This window comes from Gadus morhua, chromosome 16 (assembly GCF_902167405.1).
Source record: "Gadus morhua chromosome 16, gadMor3.0, whole genome shotgun sequence".
NCBI classification, from domain to species: Eukaryota; Metazoa; Chordata; class Actinopteri; order Gadiformes; family Gadidae; genus Gadus; species Gadus morhua.
This window is the reverse complement of record NC_044063.1, coordinates 3,477,964-3,499,463: the sequence shown is the minus strand read 5'-3', so window position 1 is coordinate 3,499,463 and position 21,500 is coordinate 3,477,964. Positions and strand designations below refer to the sequence as shown.

General features: G+C 42.3%; 1 protein-coding gene and 1 long non-coding RNA gene across 2 annotated transcripts in view; one reads left to right on the top strand and one right to left on the bottom strand.

Annotated features, from left to right (window-relative positions):
* LOC115560654 (uncharacterized) overlaps window positions 1-21,500 on the bottom strand; it is a 198,380-nt gene that overhangs the window by 10,815 nt on the left and 166,065 nt on the right. The window contains exons 48-62 of the mRNA XM_030380068.1: window positions 17,532-17,567; window positions 16,994-17,029; window positions 14,484-14,597; window positions 13,772-13,819; window positions 13,274-13,558; window positions 12,162-12,194; window positions 11,976-12,047; window positions 11,525-11,560; window positions 10,509-10,541; window positions 10,238-10,287; window positions 10,074-10,126; window positions 9,748-9,880; window positions 9,257-9,382; window positions 8,916-9,057; window positions 8,772-8,837 (exon numbers count right to left, since the gene is read on the bottom strand). Coding sequence (XP_030235928.1) covers window positions 8,772-8,837; window positions 8,916-9,057; window positions 9,257-9,382; window positions 9,748-9,880; window positions 10,074-10,126; window positions 10,238-10,287; window positions 10,509-10,541; window positions 11,525-11,560; window positions 11,976-12,047; window positions 12,162-12,194; window positions 13,274-13,558; window positions 13,772-13,819; window positions 14,484-14,597; window positions 16,994-17,029; window positions 17,532-17,567 — 1,263 coding nt within the window. The remainder of the gene's footprint in view (window positions 1-8,771; window positions 8,838-8,915; window positions 9,058-9,256; window positions 9,383-9,747; window positions 9,881-10,073; window positions 10,127-10,237; window positions 10,288-10,508; window positions 10,542-11,524; window positions 11,561-11,975; window positions 12,048-12,161; window positions 12,195-13,273; window positions 13,559-13,771; window positions 13,820-14,483; window positions 14,598-16,993; window positions 17,030-17,531; window positions 17,568-21,500) is intronic.
* On the top strand, window positions 4,463-5,540 carry LOC115560743 (uncharacterized). Its single transcript, XR_003979836.1, has 2 exons — window positions 4,463-4,595; window positions 4,842-5,540. It is a non-coding gene; the product is annotated as an uncharacterized LOC115560743 (long non-coding RNA).

Genomic DNA, 21,500 nt, shown 5'->3' with positions numbered 1-21,500 from the left:
GCATAAATAATATGCCCGCACAAGCAGCAACATAGTAATAAAACAAACAAACTGCATAGTGTTATGGAAACGCGGGAAAGTGAGTTAATTCATGCGATCACAGACGGGAAGGGTTGAACGTTGAATACTTGAGTGAATCTAATATACAGTGAAAGGACAATGAATCTGAAATCAGTCCAGATTTAGTAAGGTTCCTTTACAACAGCACAGTATAGACCGACCACTACAGTATAAATTACCGCTAAAACCAATGTGAATTTCAATAGTAGGCTACACCAAACGGATGAAAAAAATCCAAGGGTAGGCTACTTTATCACAGCTTACCTTCCATAGTTTGCGGTCAGCATGGGCTATGTGGCTTCTTTAAGATACAATATCGACCAACAAGAATCTACTTTGGTTTTCACAGACTACTTCCTATAATTTGCCGGGTTTTTTATTGGTTTCGATTGTTGTACCATGACCTGTTTCGTGTATGTACCTACACCTGGAACAACAGGTTGGTTTCGGTTTCGGATGGGAAAATCACTTTAAAATATCTCAAAGAGGTTTGGTTTTAAATATCGTTATCATCCAAGGTATACTTACCACGAGCCAAGCGATAATGAAACGAACTGGTATATGCTCCTGTCCTGTAGAAGCCACACGTTAAAATGTTATTCGAGAATGATGTCCTTTAAAAGCACTACACTACCCACAATCCTAAAATGTGTCGCCTCGTCTTTGATTGGTTGAGCTTGCTGGTACCATGGAAACGTTTACTGCCGGCGCGGAAGTCAAGCCGTGGGTTTATGCGGCTGATCTAGGTCGTTTGCCACAGAGCGATCGTTACGTCCCTTTCTGCAGGCATGCAAACTAGTCACCTTTCGGCGAAATTCGCTGTTTAGAAGACAAAATTGACCACTTGTGTGATTCGTGGAGATCCGTTGAGAAAACATTTGGGGGGGGGGGGGGGGGCGGTCTGATGGCCAGCCATGGAGTCCTTGTAGCGCCTGCTAATACATTCTCAATGGAGAGGCGAGCGGACAGAGAGAAGACGCAGCATTCTGTCAGGCGGCACGACAAGTGGGAGCACTCCCGTGGAACTGTCGCTTACGTGCTCGTCGAACACATGCGCGCGCTCGTGAAGCCGCGCGGCCAGTCGACAGCGCGAGCGGAAAGTCGCCTACCATCTGAAACGGCCAAGCGTGAGCCCACCGGAGCCTTTAAATGCCTCGATTCCACGAGTTTTTCCACCGCCGACAGTACCCTCATGGTAGGCTGGATGTCGATCGCCGCGGCAGCTACGTAACATCCCAAAGGTGAACGACGAGAACTGATTCCCAAAACAAACATAACAAAATTATGGTCACGTAAATAAAATATACAAACGAAAAGAGCTTCGTCTCCCCGCGACCTTATATTATCTAAACGTTCTCATCGATTCAGCCAATGAGAGTGCAATCGCAACGCGAGGGTAAACAAATGATAAGGCACCACCACACAAGTTAAAGGCCCACTATGCAACTTTTTTAGCCACAATTACATTAAGTATGCAGGTTGAGAGTTATGCTGATGGTTCTGCATCCATTTCTGGGTCGATTGTTGGGTGTGTCATTTTCCCATGTGGCCTCTACAGTGAAAAAGCGCATATGCAACTTGATGTGTTCGGACCGAGCGCTTCCGGATGTGACGCGGCGGAAGTATCCTCGAAAATGTAGTCAGATTGTAGTTTCGAAAATGCTCTACGGCACAGACACACACCCAAACATGGCACCGGCTAGATATAAACAGCCAGTTGCGAGGCAATTTGGCTTGATTTACCTTAATATAACAGGCTAGGAGTCATTGCGATGGTTCCATTATACATTTTTGTTCGATTGTTCGTTGTTTCAACTCCCCCTTGCGCATCTTGGCGGAGAAAATGAATATGTTTCTGCCGGCGACCCGCCGCCCACTCTCGCGGGAGTCTCGGGTCTCGCGAAGTAACGAATTGCTTTGCGGCACAGACCCCCAAACACGGAACCGGCTCGATATAAACACAAGTAACTAAGGGATTGTTACATTCATCATAGATCAGCCGACTAAAAAGAGACAGAGAAACCCAATGTCGGAGGAACAGAAGAAGAGAAAGGGGAGACTGACCGACAGAGAGGCCAGACACGAGTAAACGTTGGGCAAGCTTTTCAGGAATAGCGTGAACTGAAAGAAAAAGAAGACTTCAAATCAGACTCCGACTTGGCCGTGTTGCTTTTGAAATTGAAAGTACCCTTGGGTGAACTTTGTCCTCGTGGTATTCTTGATGTTGATAGTCTCTGTACAAATGTGTTTGCTCAACCATTTTGTTGTGAGCCCTGTAAAAATTGTTTTCTCGACCGTTTTGTTGTGAGCCCTGTATGTTTCTAGCTTGCTTGGTTGCAGCCATATAAACACCTTTGTTTCCATTGGTGTTTTGCTGTTCGTCTGTTTCGTCCCCCAGATACAGACTGAATCCCCGAATCCAGGTTCTTGTTTATTTAGATTATTATGTTGGCCAACACTCTCACACTGATTGTTCTGTTCAACCATAAAACAATTATAATCTAGGATATAAATTCTCCCCGTCAACAATAAAAAGGATGGCTTTATGTTTATTGCAATACAAATACACCATTTTAAAAATGTATAACCTTGCCTACACTTTATGAACATTTACTTCGGACATGGCTCCACGCATTCGCCGGCTTCTTTGAAAACAAATGCACATGGCTCGCGTAGACGTGCATGGGGAAGGGTCGTCAACGAGTTGTTACGACAGTGTTGTAAAATATCTACTACGAAGCTGTAGGGGGCGCTGTGTAGAGAAATGTGCGTGCCAAAACCAAGAAAACAGCGAAGAAATTCCCGAAGTTGCATAGTGGGCCTTTAACTAACGATCGCTGTAGGCTTCAATATCATGCAAGCACTTTGTTTTCTTTTTATTTTGTTCTACATCACAATTGCATGCTTTATTAAAGTATTGTCTTTAATAGGTCCATGCTCCATCTCCTTGTACGCCCAAGCTAACGTTTTACGCGACATGTCCTTTGTCCAGAATAATACCTCGCGGCTTGTTTTTATCCCCATGTCACGCCCACTTTTGGCGGTGGAAACGCGAACCGTGCCTCAACTTTGCGAACCGAACCGAACGCACCCTCCGGTGGAAACGCGCCAAAAGAGAATTTTTCAGCGGGTCACCAGTTGTGTTGATACATACTAGTCGATATAGCCGAAAGCGGGCCCTTGAGACACTGGTCCAGACCAAGAAGAAAAATAAATAATGGCATACTCTTAGTCCTATTGCCCTGTCCTCCCACCTCTTTTTATTCTTCTCAATATTCTTTCTTAATTTTGTAATAAGTTATGTACCTATTGGGGCTGCCCTTGCACATAATAAATTAATGATTTGTTCGTAATTGTGCGCAGTCCTGTTTTAGCTTGTGACTAACCCTAATACATTACAAAAGTAATAAAAAATGTAAAAGAAAACTCCCCGGAGTATAAACCTGGAACCCTATAGTGCAGTCATACTCAAGTAGCGGCCCGCGGGCCTTTTGTGGCCCGCGGGGTGTCTATTAATGGCCCTCGAGCTGTTTTGAAAAGTTTTTTTAGTTATAAAAAAAAAAAAAAAAAAAAATCGTGCTGGGCGCTCTTATTTTGAAACCGCGCGCCGCGATCTCAATACGAGGCTGGGGGTTGCAACGATAAACAGATTGCACTCCAGCCCACAGACCGCTCCAGCCCTCCCAAATTCGAGGCAGACAGTCCATCTCAGCAGCAGTCAAGGCCGATTTAGGGTGGTTTTAGACGCAGAGACGTTCGCACGTAATTTACACAAGGGACTTGTTCTAGACAAGTTTTGATTTACGGTTCCTTTAAGGTTCCTTAAGGATTGCGCGTGTTGCAAGGGGATTCTCCGCCAGAACAGTAGGGGGAGCAACGAACGAATCTGTGGGCGTGGAAGTGGAAATCGCTGGCTTGTTTATATTTATAATTATCATAATTCGTTCTTGTGTTTTCTTCTTCTCCTTCTTCAAAATTCTTCATTCGCTTCTGTCACGGCCTTTTAAAAATGGCGCTATTATGCTGTAAAATCGGAAATGTGAGACTCCTGAAAGGATGTGGTTAGCTGGCCAATCACAGTCTTTGCGAGCTGCGTAGGGCCGTAGTGTTTTAGTCGCATTGTCAGGAATTTTGGCCGACGCACTTAAGCACGTAAGGGGGGATATTTTACCGCGCAAGGGGGGTTATGTATCTTACGTGCTTACGCGTTACGTCTAAAACAGAGCATATATCGGCCTCAGTCACACCTATACCGACCGGCCCCTTGAGTCACTGAAAAAAAAATTTGTGGCCCCTCATCATTTCTACTTGAGTACCCCTGCTATAGTGGGTCTGTGTTTTTCTCAGCTCACGCATCATTCTCACCTTTTTCGACCCGAGCCAGTTTGCATGCCTGTTTCTGACGTGACGCGGGTTTTTAGAGATGAGGACAGAGCGTCCTGTCCAAAGGGATGAAGACCAGTACATGTCCGGCCGTGTACTGGACTGTGGTGTTTGTGAGAGCTAGCTTGAATGAGAAGACATACAGGGTGATGGTGAGTTTTGCAGGCCGGTTAGTTAGGTAGCTGACTTGACATAGCAACTTGGACTAATCAAGTCGTTGAAAAAAAATAAGGATTTGGCAGTGCTATATAGTAATATGGGTAGGATAAAGACTAGGAATACATCATATTGAATGAATATGTAACTCCAATGTATTGAAAACCAGTAACGTTATTCCCATATATCCTTCCACTCATTATCTTGGCAACCACACTCGACGGGAATCGATGGAAGAAAAGCTGCCTTTTCAAGACGTAAAGAATCGGATTGATATCGGTATCGCCTGCTACCAAAAGATGCGGTATCGGTATCGGAAGTGAAAAAGTGGTATCGGGACATCCCTAGTCCTAGTCTGACTCCTTCTGGCACAATGGGTCGGATTAGAAATCCCTCATCAGCAAGTATGAGATCACCTGATTTGAAGACCTCCAGGATTCCACGATGGCCTTGTCAGAACCCGATCCAGGATACAATTTGCTGCAGACACATACGTAAACATACACACCCATACACAATCAAATACACAGATGTACACACACAGAAGCATGTTGTGGCAGTGCAAGTACCATTTTTCCAGGAATTGTAAGAATTCTGGTTAAATCTGTAGATGTAAAACTATAGGACACAGTTTACAAATAAAGGTCATTTTTCCTTGGAATGCAATTTTCTTTCCATGTCAATATAATAATTACTAATCATTGAGCTGAATGGGACTAATAGCTTCACACTAATGTATCCCATTATCTATTGAATGCTGTTGAATTATATTAATGTCATTAATGTTTTGATTGATATTGAATATGTTGGCATGACTAGTACAGAAATATGTTGGACAATGAAGCAAGAAGGCAGCCTTTCCCACAAACCACTTTTATTTTTTCCCCAAACAGACGTCTGAACCTTCCTTGCTCGGGATCAGAAAGTTAACATAATATATAAAAACAATGAACTGACACAATACCAGCTGCCTCTTGGGGAACCTGTAGAAAAGATTGTGCTAGTCGTAGTGGATTGTTAAAAAATATTATCTTTCTTTGGCATAAAATCAACTTGTTCAGAAACTCTGTGATCACAACCATCACCATAAAAATACAGAATTGAATAAATCAGTCCATATTTCCAATTCTCGTGGAAGGGGCCGATCACACAGCACAGGGTCGCAACTGAAGCTGATGCTTCAAAAATGCCTTGGCAGAGTGTATAGCATCTTGACCACTGGTAGAGCAAAGCTGCATGAGCAATTGTGCCTCGGCAAGATCTTAGCTCTTACGGCTGCTTACACTTTTGAATAATCTGTTCTGAACTGTTACTAGCTTGAATACAATTGCACTTGATTACAATTATCCAGTAGGTATCGATGGAACAAAAACCGTGTCAACCCAAAATTAAGTTCAACTTTAGTGCAATACGTGTGTTGTTGTTTTTTGCCTTTATGTTCAATAGGGTTAGTCAGAACAATAGTGAGCGAGTGATTATTCCTGGAGACAAAAGTGGGACAATGGGTATTTCTCCACACTGGCCAAATGACGCTGTCGGACACAGAAATGACGTCTAACTACCAAAACAAAGACTAAACTACAACACCGAGACACGAGAACTACAAAACCAGTTCTCTGAAATATTAGAAACACCATAAAAAGCTGTAGCAGACGGCAGGAAGGTGCTACCTTCCTTTAAAGCCTTGCCACAGGTCAGGCTCAACATCGTTCCGCCTGCGTGGACCGCAGTCCTTAATCATTTTTCACTTTAGCCTTGCTGTTACGCCCCCCCTGGTGGCTCGGAGTAGGACGCAACATAAGGGCAACAGGTTTGGGCAAGTGAGGGTGCAGTCACACAAAATCCAAGACAAAGGTGTATTCAATATAAAGTGTTTATGTACAAAACAAGGCAACACAGGGATCAACAAGGACTGTCAGTGGCACCAAAGAAAAGAACATAACAAAACCCAACCCCCCATTGACAGGTGCTTTGCACCGAAAAAGTACAGTGGGTGGTGCTCACTCTAACCTAGGGTATTAACAACGGGTAAACCTACGTGTATGAAATATGTAAACCCCAGGGTATCTTACCTGTCCTTATTGACCCTGTGTGCACAACAAAAGAATTAACAAAGACAAAGACAAAACTAAAGTAGGCTGCTAACAACTAAAGTAGTAAGGTTTAAACAAACGTGTAACAACTAAAGACAATACAATAAACCAACAAAGAAACCAAGCACTAGCAAACACTAGCAAACAGAGCTCAACCAAAGCTCTTCCTGCTGACAAACAAACACAGGACTATTTAAAGGGGAATGGTTGATGGGAGATCTGGAACAGGTGTGGTGATTTGGTGATCGGGACCAGGTGCGCACATCTGAGAACTTGGAGAATGAAAACAGGAGGAGGAGACAGAACAACAACACAAACATACTACACAAAACAGAACACAATACATGTAGGCCTATACCATGTATAACATATAAGACATACAGAACACTGTACATAACACTTGCAATCAAGTTTTGTCCAATGTGTACCAATCTGGATACGGTCATAGCATACACCTGCAGATGGCACCATGCATGCAAAAGGAAGAGAGTTGTATCTCACATAAGACAATTCACATTGCGGTACCAAAAACCAAAAATATTGTTTACCTTTCCTTTGTAAAAAGATATCCAAACAAACTTTCAGAACAGATCACGATGAAAAAATCCATAAAGTTTACTTGTGTTTTGTAACTTAAAATCCACACTCAACCTGCCTCTTTGGGAAACTGTAAACATTTCCGTGATCAGTTCCGAGACCAACAAAATGAAAATTCCTATCTATACCTGAATATAGGAGGTACAGCTTAGTACACATGTACTAGCACAGGAAGGAGGACATATACTTAACATGATATCAACAATTTGTCAGCTTAATAAATGTAATGTCTTATCAAAACAAAGTCAGCAGTGACGATTTCTTTAAAAATGGCATTCATAGTTACAACTCAGCCACAGCAGCTGGAGAAGAGAACAGATCCAGGGTGAAGTGCTCGTCCCTAACCTTCATGCTATCGATCATTATCCGACATGCTGTCTCCCCTTTCACGATCACCATGTCGATCAAACAACGTGCTCGGTCTGCTGTGATCTTGTGGTTCTCCATCACAGTGTCCTTCTCCTCAGTACTGAACACCTTCTGCTGCCAAAGGTCATCCAGGAGACCTTTGATAAGTGGGGTTGTAATTCTTTGCACAAATTCTGAACGGATCCTTTTAAGCTCCTCTGGAAGAGAAATCCAAAGGCAATATAAATCAACTATCGTGCAAACACGATAGTTGATTAATTAAACTCTTTTTTATTGGGTTAAAGACAAAACCGTTTGTCGCACCAGCTTGGTCACTCTCAACATAAAAGTCCATTGATGAACAACCCTGATAGTTTGGTTAAAACTTGCTTCCAGTTCAGATTAATAATAATAATAAAAAAACAATGCCTATCATACAGCAGGCCAGGCATGTTCAAAGTTAAACTGTCTGTCCCTTGTGCATTAAGATCACAGCTCACCTTCCATAGTTTATAGTAATGCAGCTTTGCGCCGATTCCATATACTTTAGTTTTTCCCTCACACTTCCTTGAGGCTAAATGCAGATTCTTTATAGGTGAGAACATTTTCTTTGACATTTCACATTTCTATGACGCGTGTTTCATTCGTGCAGATAAACCATCATCAACAATTAAGTGTTGAGAATAATCCTATCTCCTATAACTTTAATATGTAGATGAGCTTTGGTCCAAACGCGATACAGAGACCTACAAAAGGGTTTTGAGGAACCCTCTCATGACCTGCTGGTATCTTTACACTTTTCGGCTTCCATATGGGTTTCATTTTTTAATTGCAGGTTGTACGCAAATATTAAACCAATATCATTTGGGCTATATGGGAAAATTATAATCCTTCTTTGAATTTAACAATACAATTATTACTGATAAACAGGAGCTTTCATAAATATGTATACAAATAATGTTTTTCATTCCAACACCTTCCATGGCTCACCTGACTGACTGCTCTTTTGTCCTTCGCTCTGCTCTCCTGAAGAGAAGGGGGATGTTGTGGCTGATTAAACGTGCCTAATTATCCTACTATCCGATTGGAACACCAACAATGATCCAAAGAACACAGCATCAAAGAAAAGTGTACCTCTCCCTCTGTTGTTGGCCTCCTGGTTCATCTTCGGAAGAGAACTTTTCTTGCCTTTGCAATCCTCTAGAATTTGCCATAGAAAGGATCATCAGTCTTATGATGCAAACCACAAAAACAATACAAATTGTGTCTATTGGTTACCTTCTCTGATTGTAGCAGACCACAAAGGTTCATCACAGTCTGAGTCCATGAGAGACAATTTGAAAGGAGGACGTTCAAGCGCGCTGAAGCGTACTACAAAAAAACCCTTAGACGCCAACACTGCAGTGGTGAATTTCTGATCCTACACACACACACACACACACACACACACACACACACACACACACACACACACACACACACACACACACACACACACACACACACACACACACACACACACACAGAGTTAGTTATTTTTCAATAAACTTTCTCTTCATGAACTGCACAAAACATTTTCATTACAGGATTAGGTACATAAATGGGGGCACAACACATACGTTGTTTTCAATGTGCCCTTCTGGCTCGCTTGTGAGGTGGTAGACCTTCTCTTCCAGCAAACAGCGGGCTGATATGTCAATCTTGATCCATTGCTTATCACCTGTTTGAATCTGTTCTTCAACAGCCTGAAGACACAGGACAAGGATGTACAGGAACCAATGGCAGAGAGGAAGAGGAAGAGGGAGGTATTAATATGGGAGACTTGAGTTATTGTCAAGATCGAAGATCCCAGAAACAGAAAGACATGGGCACTCGAGAAAGAAGACGTTAAACTGAGTTATCTAGCCTAGCCTATTGCAGACTAGCCTAGTCCAGTCCAATTTAGCGCATAGGCCTTTAGCCTAGTTTGTCCCAGCTTGGTCTATCACAGTTTTAGCTCAATTTAGCAAAGCCTAGTTTAGTGTAGTCTGTCCGTCTATCCATGACTCGGTTTATCAACACAGAGAGTCTTGTTCCATTACTGACTCTGTGGTCCATTTTGTTTCATTACCTCGGTCTCAGGGATGGTGTTCAAGGACAAAAACACGCGGAAGATGTGGTCCGTTCGGCATTGTCTCTTCAGCTCCTTGTAAACCAGCACAGCCCCTTCGTGCTGCACCGGACGACTGCTGGGAATGATGGGACTAATGTGAGAGAGCGAGGACACACACACACACACACACACACACACACACACACACACACACACACACACACACACACACACACACACACACACACACACACACACACACACACACACACACACACACACAGTTGGGAAAATATAATTCTGATAACCCCATGGGACTGATGTCAGGACCGAATGTCACTCACTTGGAGCTCTGCTTTGAAATCTCCGTTGGGGTAACCTTCACATAATCAGGGCTCTGTAAATGTTCAGAAGCAAACAACGATAATGAGCAACACAACTTATTATCTTAACTTTAAGGTAATTTATGTAAATGTAATGGAAAGAAATGTATTTGGTTGAAATTAACCTGCTGAGCTGCTTTGCATTTTTCACGTTGTGACTTGACGTGCATTTCCTCTGTCAGGATAAATAATTACTGTCAGTAACAAAACCGACAGCATGTCCAGTGTGAGAGTAATGTGTACATTAAGCCCTAACAGTTGGCCTCACACACTGGCAGGCAGCATTCCCGGTTCACTGAACCGGGAATGTTTCTTTAACCCCCAGTGATATAATTCTGTTGTCAGATCACCTCGTCATTGAGACTCAAAGCTCAATGGAAGAGTGACACTGCTCACCTTCATCATCTTCAGCAATCTCAGCACTGGCGTCTGGCAAAAAGACATAACAAGAAGAGAGAAAAACATTACACTTTTCGGCTTCCATTAGTTCTAATTTTTTAATTGCAGGCTGTACACAAACATTAAACCAATATAATTTTGGCTACATGGGAAAATTATAATCCTTGTTTCAACTTAACAATACATTGATTACTGGTCAACAACAGTAGCTTTTATTCATATGAATGTTTTCGCTCGATTCAACACAACGTTTAAATCATTTAAAGGGGACATATTATGAAAACAACACGTTTCCTGGGATTTGGGATGTTTTGGGTCTGTGGCTCTCCCACACGCATACAAATTTTGAGAAAAGTCTTTGCATGATTTTTTTGAGTGAGATATGCATTTCTGAAAGTACCCCGCCTACAGCTACCAAACGAGCGAGTCAGTTTCGGCGCCCCCTCCTATACGTAGGAAAGGGGCTCAGTTGAATAGTACCTCCCACTTCCCCACTCCCCTCCAATCAGAGCATGGCTACAATTTTGTGGACCAGCGGACGAGCAGCTCCGGCGGGGGGGAACTCGGCGGCAGCTCAGCTCCGGGAGTGCAATCCCTTTCTCTGCCGGACTGCTTCGAGCTTCGGTGGCAGTCAGGAGGGGGAGAAAGGGATTGTACTCCCGGAGCTGAGCTGCCGGAATGCCGCCGAGCTAACCCCGCCAGACTTTTCCGCTCCTGGAGGACACCCGCCGGAGCAGCCGGAAAGATTCGGCGGCAGTTCAGCTCCCGGAGTACACAGCCAGAGCTGCCGGAGCTGCTTAGTTTGGCCGCCGTCATGGCTGCCGGCCAAATTTTTGGACGCTGCTATGACGGCGGCCAAACTAAGCAGCTCCGGCGGTGCCGCCCAAACTTCGGCGGCAGTCCGGCAGCTGAGCAAACAGTTTCATAAACATGTTTTCTGGAACTCAAATAATATGTTTACTTGTTTGGAAAACTCCATAATATGACACCTTTAAACATCTTCCATGGCTCACCTGACTTACTGCTCTTTCGTCCTTGGCTCTGCTCTCCTGAAGAGAAGGGGGATGTTAAGATTGATTAAACTTGCCTGGTTATCCTACTATCCGATCGGAACACCAAAAACTGACAGCATGTCCAGTAGTGTAAGGGTAATGTGTACATTAAGCCGTCCAATAACAGTTGGCTTCATGATACACTGGCAGGCAGCATTCCTGGTTCAGTGAACCAGGATATATTTTTTTTACACCCTGTGAAAAACTTCTGTTTTCAGATCACCTCGTCATTGAGATTCAAAGCTCAATGGAATAGTAACACTGCTCACCTTCATCCTCTTCATCATCTTCTTCAATCTCAGCAGTGGCATGTGGCAAAAAGACATAACAAGAAGAGAAAGCCAGAAGGAGGCATGGAGAAGCCTTGAGGTATGTAGCAAGAGTGAAGAACCAGAAGAACCACAACTCTTACCAGAATCAGAACAGTCCTCTTCACACCTGTCCACCACGGGCATGCTTGCTGTGTCTTCGGTGAGACTCGTCCCTGTGAAAGGGTGATCAATCAAACTCTGAAATGTCAGAAAAGCACCTCCTCAACCAATCATGGGGAGTTTAGTTGAAAGCTCAAATTGTGGCTTATTTCAAAATACAAACATACCTGAGCTACTGCTTTCCATTTTTGGTAGTAAATCTGCAACAGCACATAATTAGTGTTTAGTTAATAGTCTCAGGGCGTCACTGTTTGGTACTCAGCAGTGATTGGTTTTGTATTCAGTGTTAGCCTAAATGAAAGGATATCAGTAGCAACCCTCTCACACACACACACACACACACACACACACACGCACACAGAGCCAATACCACCTATTCCAGGGGTTTTGAAACATATTTCTCATAAGGATGGCATCTGATTTTTGAAGGACAGTGATCTGGAACGATTGCCGATGTTTCTCACTTGGAAACAAACATCAACTTTAAGACAGTTTCTGGTTTGGACAGACATTCTTTTGGTTAAAACTTTACAACATTTGCTGTTTTTCCAATAACTTATTCCTTTTCGAAAGACAATTGAAACGTGATTAAACTGGGGACAGGATTGGCATAATCTCCAGCTACAATGAATATTCAACGCAACTAATAATCTATTGATGAATAGAGAACAACAACAGAAAACATTAAACTTCATAAAGTACTATTGCATTCACAACACAAGGTGTGTAATGGGACCGGATTGACTGGCTACTCGGTCTGGATGCGGGCCGAGGTCGGACTCTGAGAAGTCCTGACCGATGGTCACTATCGAGGTAACGCTGCCAACATCACCTTAGAGGACTACTTTAAAGCCTCACTGGCAGCAGCGACACATGGCACGGAAACAGACATTACCCTAACCCCAAGTATCATTACAACGACACCACCTGCTGGTGGCAGCGCACCTATTACACCAAACACACTTCTTCACATTACATCACATTTACTTAGCTGACGCTTTTGTCCAAAGCAAACGACAGTACGTTCATTGAACTAGTAAGATACAAACCCAATAGTAAAGGAAAAAGTTATCAAGAAAAGTGCTTTAGGTGCTACACTAAAGAATCAAGTGAGTATTTTTTTATTATTATTATTTGTGTATATATTGATATTTTTTGTTATGTAAATATCCAACCAATCCAACACAAAGCTCAACAAAAGTCCACTCATTAGCCAGAGTTCCATAGATCAATGCTCGTGCATGAAAGACGTTCACTGTGTGTGGGTGAAGTACGTTACCTTTCAATAACAGACGAGTCTCGACAGGTAGGTTCTTCATGTCTTCCAGACCTCTCAGCAGGTCCTGTGCTGTGACCTTTCCTGGTCTTCGGCGCTTCCACTGCACCAACATGTTCCGTCTCTGCATGAATTCTCTCTTTTCTTTCTTGATCTCGTCCAGATCTTCCTTCTTCAGCCCCAGGTGGAGGGCCGCCTGCTCCCACTCCTGTCCCAGCGTTTGTGCAACATCCCGGAGCTGCTTATCAGACAGATCCTGCCCTGCAGAGCAGGTTTCATTATTTCTGGCTGGAAAGAAAAAAAAAGACAATCCACACACAGGTAGGTCAAGTTCCACCTTCTGACGATGTACCACTCAACAAAAATATAGATTTAGATTGACCACTTTAGAAATGGGTGTGAGGGGTTAAGGTGAGGGTTACCAAATTCTTAAAGGTAACCTGTCACTAGCATCAACCTCAATGAGCCAAGGAACACAGCAGCACTCAGTAAAGCACTTACCTCTCGTTTGTTTCTTTGGCTTTACTAGCGTCTTGTCGTCCCCAAGTGCTAGGATATGAAAAAGGATTGTCATTCCTTAGATGAAAATCATGCACAAAATTTAGGAGACATTGATTAAACTCTTCTTAACCATAGGATGTATCATCAATAAGATGTTTGTTTGATAGACTTAGTATCTCAAAATATGCTATTTTAGGTCAACTTTCCATAAAAATAGATGGTTTCTCGTTATTGTGCCATATTAAGTGTTAGGTTTGTATGCATTTTTGGGGGTAAGACTGTGATGATATAGAGCAGGGATGGGCAACTTTCAAGATAAAGAGGGCAAACAATTTTTAGCATCACCATCAGAGGGCCACATGAACGCGTACTTCAACTAGTCAGATATGAGAGAAGCTACAAAATAATTCTAAATAAGAACAAAATATTTGTATATTTGTATATATTTATATATGTCTGTATGTCTATTGAACCAACATACATTAAGTACCTATTTTCCATGCTCAAATGCATTTTTAACATGGGCCCCGAGATTGTTTGCATTGGAATCATCCTCTATCGGGGAACAGCATAATTACAATGACTCGCTAAGTTAAGTAAGTTGTGTTTAAAAAATAAAAACTTTTTTTAAAGGCCGCCAGTTGTCCATCCCTGATCTTGAGGGTTATGGAGGTAGACGTATTACTCCTAAAACTAAGAGCCTTCAACTCACCCAGCGTCCCGTCACTAGCCGGCTTTTTGAGGTGCAGAGACGAGGACAGCTCAACAGGACGGCTCCCCGGTCTGCTACTGTGTGACGGCTTCTTAACAGGTTTAGATCGAAGTCCTGAAAGACACATCAAGAGAAGTGGTAAACATATATGTAAACGTACACAATACATTACACAATCATAAAGATACCAGATGCAGACAGGATATAAAAATGCTTTAATGTTCTATTAGTGTCAAGTCCAACTCGTGGTCACACTTCTGATTGGATTTGAGCCATTGTTTTAGTTGTCCTGTAAAATAAGAATATGTGGGGCATTCTCCAACTATATATATATATATATATATATATATATATATTAGAGCTGTCAAGCGATTAAAATATTTAATCGTGATTAATCGCATTAATGTCATAGTTAACTCTAATTAATCACGATTAATCACAAATTATTTTTCTATGCTAAATATCCCTTGATTTTTTTGTCCCATAATTCTTCTCATTTTAATTCTCTTATCAACATGGTGAAGTGCATCGGCTTGCCTTGTGCAAATGATTTTTTATTGATAACAACATTGGCATATACACTGATCAAAACAGGACGATACAAAAAAAGAACCTATAGTGCAATTAAACGACTGCTTTGAACAAATGTCATTTGAACATAGCTGTCAGGCTACTGCTTCTTTGTTTTGAGCCAAAAAAAAAAGATATATATTTTTTTTTATATAAAATAATTGCGTTAATCGCGCGATAAAAAAATTAACGCCGTTAAATTTGGTTTGCGTTAACGCCGTTAATAACGCGTTTAACTGACAGCTCTAATATATATATATAGAGATAGATAGAGAGAGAGAGAGAGAGAGAGAGAGAGAGAGAGAGAGAGAGAGAGAGAGAGAGAGAGAGAGAGAGAGAGAGAGAGAGAGAGAGAAATATACAATTATTTAGTTATAATATTATAAGTAGACCATAGCTTTTATTAAATTATCGTTATAACAAGATCTGTATCATGACCATTGAACAGCCTGAATGAAATTCATATTGACGGTATGGAACTATATCCCTATTCACGCACACCCATCTTGAATTTAATAGACCATTTTCGTTGCTTCGAGGAAGTCTGGTGGTCTCCGTAGCTTTGATAGATAACAAATAAATAAATAAATATCCTTAAAACGATCCAATAGGAAAGATGCTCACAGCGTCGTAGAGCCGTAGTCGGGTTAGTAGGCCTACAGGTGTGGCTGCTGGGGCACCCACTCTGAACGTCAAACATTGCCAGGTATGGAATAACATTGTATGCCATATCTCCGTCTGCAGACGACGCCGAAGGGTACTTTTCCCTTCAGCTAGCGACGCTAAAGTGCCCTTGCCAACAGTCGTATACGTTCTCGGAGTGAGACTGTGTTGTCAAAACACACCCTACACACTCAGGAGGAAGAATGACCTCTCACAAATGATAACTTAATGAATTATCTCTCACATCTCTCAGAGTGACGTTATAGCCTAGGCCTACTAGCCACCAGACAGTGATAAAAAAAATGAAAGGAGTCACGTTGAATACAAAAGAAACGTATTAATTACAAGTCTAAACTGTGGGAAATAGAACGATATGGGGGCGAGAGCGTGCACTGCGCAGCCCTTCTGAAGTCTAACCCTGCGTTCACACCAAAAGATGCATTTGCTGCCCGAACGCGTTGACGCCTGAGTTTTGCGGCGCGTCAAATCAAGTTTTGCGGCGCGTCAAAGGTTTTGCGGCGCGTCAAAAGTTGAAATATTTCAACTCGAGCAGCATTTGACGCGCCGCAAAATACGTGAACGCGTCCTTCCGCGCCGCAAATCAGATTTTGACGCGCCGCAAATCAAGTTTTGCTGCCCGTTTTCTCGGCAGCAAATGCTGCGGCAGCAAAGCAGCAACGCGTCTCTACATTCACTTTGAATGGGATCACGACGCGCGTCAACTTTTTGCATCTTTTGGTGTGAACGCAGGGTTAAACAATCTCCTGATTGAAATGCATTGGTTTAATATTGAATTAATTTAATATAAAAATATAGATTATATAGGCCTGTGTATTTTTTTTAATATAAAATGATTTAGTTATAATATTAGACATGTAGGCCTAGCTTTCATTCAATTATCGTTATTACAAGATGATGCTAGAGCGCGCACTGCGCAGCCCTCCCCCCCCCCTTCTGAAGTCGAAAGAAATCTCCCGATTGAAATGCATTGGTTTAATATTGAATTAATTTAATATTAAAATATATATTACATATATATGTAAATATACAATTATTTAACATGTAGCTTTTATTTAATTATCGTTATAACAAGATCTGTAGCCTAATTGACCATTGGAAATCCACTTCCACCAATTTGTAAGTATGGTTCAGGTATACGAGAAAATATTAAACTATTCATAATACAAAAACAATGTAAAAAATAAGGTTAAAATATTATGTTTACTTGTTTGGAAAACTCCATAATATGTCTCCTTTAAACATCAACCATGGCTCACCTGACTGACTGCTCTTTCGTCCTTGGCTCTGCTCTCCTGAAGAGAAAGGGGAAGTTATGGCTTATTAAACTTGCCCGGTTATCCTACTATCCGATTGGAACACGAAAAACTGACAGCATGTCCAGTGTAAGGGTAATGTGTACATTAAGCGCTCCAATAACAGTCGGCCTCATGATACACTGGAAAGCTGCTGCTTTCCATTTTTGGTAGTAAATCTGCAAAAGCACATAATTAGAGTCACTGTTTGTTACTCGGCAGTGATTGGTTTTGTATTGTTTTTTAGCCTATACAAAAGGGTTTTGAGGAACCCTCTCATGACTTGCTTGTATCTTCGCACTTTTCGGCTTCCATTAGTTAAAAAATAATAATTGCAGAATGTACACAAACATTAAACCAATATCTTGTTCTCTATATGGGAAAATTATGATCCTTGTTTCAACTTAGCAATACATTGATTACTGGTCAACAAAAGTAGCTTTTATTAATATGAATATTTTGGCTCGATCCAACACAACGTTTAACATCTTCCATGGCCCACCTGACTGACTGCTCTTTCGTCCTTGGCTCTGCTCTCCTGAAGAGAAGGGGTTGATTGATTAAACTTGCCTGGTTATCCTACTATCCGATTGGAACACGAAAAACCGACAGCATGTCCAGTGTAAGGGTAATGTGTACATTAAGCGCTCCAATAACAGTCGGCCTCATGATACACTGGCAGGCAGCATTCCCGGTTCAGTGAACCTGGATATATTTCTTTAACCCCCAGTGAAATACTTCTGTTGTCAGATCACCTCGTCATTGAGATTCAAAGCTCAATGGAAGAGTGACACTGCTCACCTTCATCATCTTTATCATCTTCATCAATCTCAACACTGGCGTCTGGCAAAAAAACACAACAAGAAGTGGGTGAGACGGAGGTTTGGAGAAGCCTGGAGGTATGTAGCGTGAGAGAAGAACCAGAAGAACCACGACTCTTACCTGAATAAAAATAAAAATTGGATTTGTATTCAGTGTTAGCCTCAATAAAAGGATAACAGCTTTAGGTGCTACACTATAGAATCAAGATGAAGGAGAAAGCCATTTTTTTTTGTGTATATTTATATATTTTTATGTAAATATTACCAGGTAAGGCTGATTTCGTGCCACTTTACAACCATAACCAAACTCATCCGACACAAAGCTCAACAAAAGTCCACTCATCAGCCAGAGTTTCATAGATCAATGCTCATGCATGAAAGACGTTCACTGTGTGGGGGTGAAGTACGTTACCTTTCAATAACCGACGAGTCTCGTCAGGTAGGTCCTCCATGTCTTCCAGACCTCTCAGCAGGTCCTGTGCTGTGGCCTTTCCTGGTCTTTGGTCCATCCACAGCCGCAACATGTTCCGCCTATGCATGTACTCATCTTTGTTGTCTTTCTTGATCTCGTCCAGATCTCTCTTCTTCAGCCCCAGGTGGAGGGCTGCCTGCTCCCACTTACATCCCAGCGATTTTGCCACATCCTGGAGCAGCTTACCAGACAGATCCCAACCTGCGGAGAGGGTTTTATTGTCTCCTAAAAAAGACACACAAAACCCAATCAGGCAGGTCAAGTTCCACCTTCTGATGATGTACCACTCAACATTATTTTTTATATTACCTCTTTAGAAATGGGTGTGAGGGGTTAAGGTGAGGGTTACCAAACTATAAAAGCTATCCTGTCACACTAGCATCAACACCAATGAGCCAAGGAACACAGCAGCACTCAGTAAAGCACTTACCTCTCGTTTGTTTCTTTGGCTTCACTACCGTCTTGTCGTCCCCAAGTGCTAGGATATGAAAAAGGATCGTCAGTCTTACAATTTTTCGTCATCACCATCAGAGGGCCACATGAACACGCACTTCCACTAATCGGATATGAGAGAAGCAACCAAATAATTCTAAATAACAAAAAATAAATTGGATAGATGTCTGCATGTTTATTGAACCAACAACATTAAGTAAAGGTATGGTTTTCATGATCGATTTTTCTTTTAATTTCTGCACTGCTCATCACCATGGTTCTGTCTTTATTCCTCGCCGTTGAGGAAGGCCCAGGGCCCTGAGATCGTTTGCAAAGGAATCGTCCTCTATCGGTGAACAGCATAACTACAATGACTGATTCAGTTGCGGTTAAAAAAATTTAAAAAATGAAAAGCCGCCAGTTGTCCATCCCTGATCTTGAGGGTTATGCAGGTAGACGCATTACTCCTAAAACTAGGAGACTTCAACTCACCCAGCGTCCCGTCACTAGCAGGCTTTTTGAGGTGCAGAGACGAGGACAGCTCACCAGGACAGCTCCCCGGTCCACTACCGTGTGACGGCTTCTTCTTAACAGGTTTAGAACGAAGTCCTGAAGACACATCAAGAGAAATGGTAAAAATATATGTTTTTTTACTTGCAAAAAATACTCTACATCACTCAACATCTGACGTCCACAGATAGCTACTAATAATTTTGCCACAAAGTCTGTTCAAATTGCCACAACTCAATAAGATGTGTCCCAAAAGTGGTGTAAACTTTGGTTGTAAATTCACCTCATCGAGCTAACTAGTTTAGCTCTATCTATGGTGTACCACTGGGTGTCCAAGGGTGGTGGGGCGCATCTCAACAGCAAGGGGGGTGAGGAAACAATATTGACATTGGTTCTGTCAATGGGCCCCTGAGTTAGATGGTCAGAAGAGCCTGTTTTCTGTAGATAACAGTACTCTTGTGATTCCTCTTCCATTATTGATACGGTTGGAATAGTGGCAGTTCAGTGCATTTTTAAAGTCCTGTTGGTGCTGCTGAAACATCTGTGTCTGTATCGTCAGACCACTTCTCTTATATTGACTCTCCAGACGGCGGCCTGCCACTTAAAGTGAGCGGAGCTCCTTGTTGAGCCAGGGAGAGGATCTGGAATATACATTTGCTGTGAGTGTATGTCATTGCATCTGCAACTGAAGCTCAGTTGAGAAACGACTCCCTTCTGGCTGGTCTGCCTGCATGTGCCGTTCAGCCTGCTGCTCGTCCAGAATGCAGGAGCCAGGCTGGTCTTCAACCTACCCAAAGCCTCCCACACTACACCGCTCTCCGGACCCTGCACTGGCTACCTACCGGTGGCGGCTTGAATCCAACTCAAGTCACCGACACTTGCCTACCATGCTGCAAAGAGCTCTGGCCCAACCTCGAACCAGGACATGTTTAAACCATGTACCCCAGACCGTGCACAACGACTTGCTACTCCCTCACTATGAGGGAGTCTGCCCCGGCTAGTGGCAGAACCGTTGTGGATCATCATCATCCTTCAGTTGTGTTCGGTGGGGGTTCCACCCTGATCAAATCTATCAGAAGGCGTGATTGGGGGCCTTATAGGCCAATTTAAAAGGGTGATGCATAAAGGGAGAGAGAGAGAGAGAGAGAGAGAGAGAGAGAGAGAGAGAGAGAGAGAGAGAGAGAGAGAGAGAGAGAGAGAGAGAGAGAGAGAGAGAGAGAGAGAATTAAATTACTTATTCGTCTTTCTTTTATGCACTCATTTTACAGTAATTTGTGTATGCACACCTGAAGAACACCTGCAGACCAACAGGTTCATATAAGAGCACCTTATTATCGTCACAATAATGCAATTCAGCCTCCCCGGGTAGGACAATCCCGCAGTTATTGATCTAATTTCCATCCGGACAACCCGTAGCAGTATTTTGTATCGTAGGCCTATGGCTTTTGTCCAAAGACGATACATTGAAAAGCTAGGTCTACGACTACCAGAAATGGAAGCCAACCGAGTCCTATAAATAATATGCCCGCAAAAGCAGCAACATGTTAGTAATAAAACAAACAAACTGTATAGTGTTATGGAAACGCGGGAAAGTGAATTAATTCATGCGATCACAAACGGGAAGGGTTGAACGATGAATGCTTGAGTGAATCTAATCTACAGTGAAAGGACAATGAACCTGAAATCAGTCAAGATTTAGTAATGTTCCTTTACAACAGCACATTATAGACCGACCACTACAGTATAAATTACCTCTAAAACCAATGTGAATTTCAATAGTAGGTCTACACCAAAATGATGAAAAAATTCCAAGGGTACTTTATCACAGCTTACCTTCCATAGTTTGAGGTCAGCATGGGCTATGTGGCTTCTTTAAGATACAATATCGACCAACAAGTATCTACTTTGTTTTTCACAGACTACTTCCTATAATTTGCGGGTTTTTTTATTGGTTTCGATTGTACCATGACGTGTTTCTTGTATGTACACCTGGAACAACAGGTTGGTTTCGGTTTCGGATGGAAAAATCACTTTAAAATATCTCAAAGAGGTTTGGTTTTAAATATCGTTATCATCTAAGGTATACTTACCACGAGCCAAGAGATAATGAAACGAACTGGTATATGCTCTTGCCCTTGACACACGTTATTCGAGATGTCCTTTAAAAGCACTACACTACCCACAATCCTAAAATGTGACGCCTCGTCTTTGATTGGTTGAGCTTGCTGGTACCATG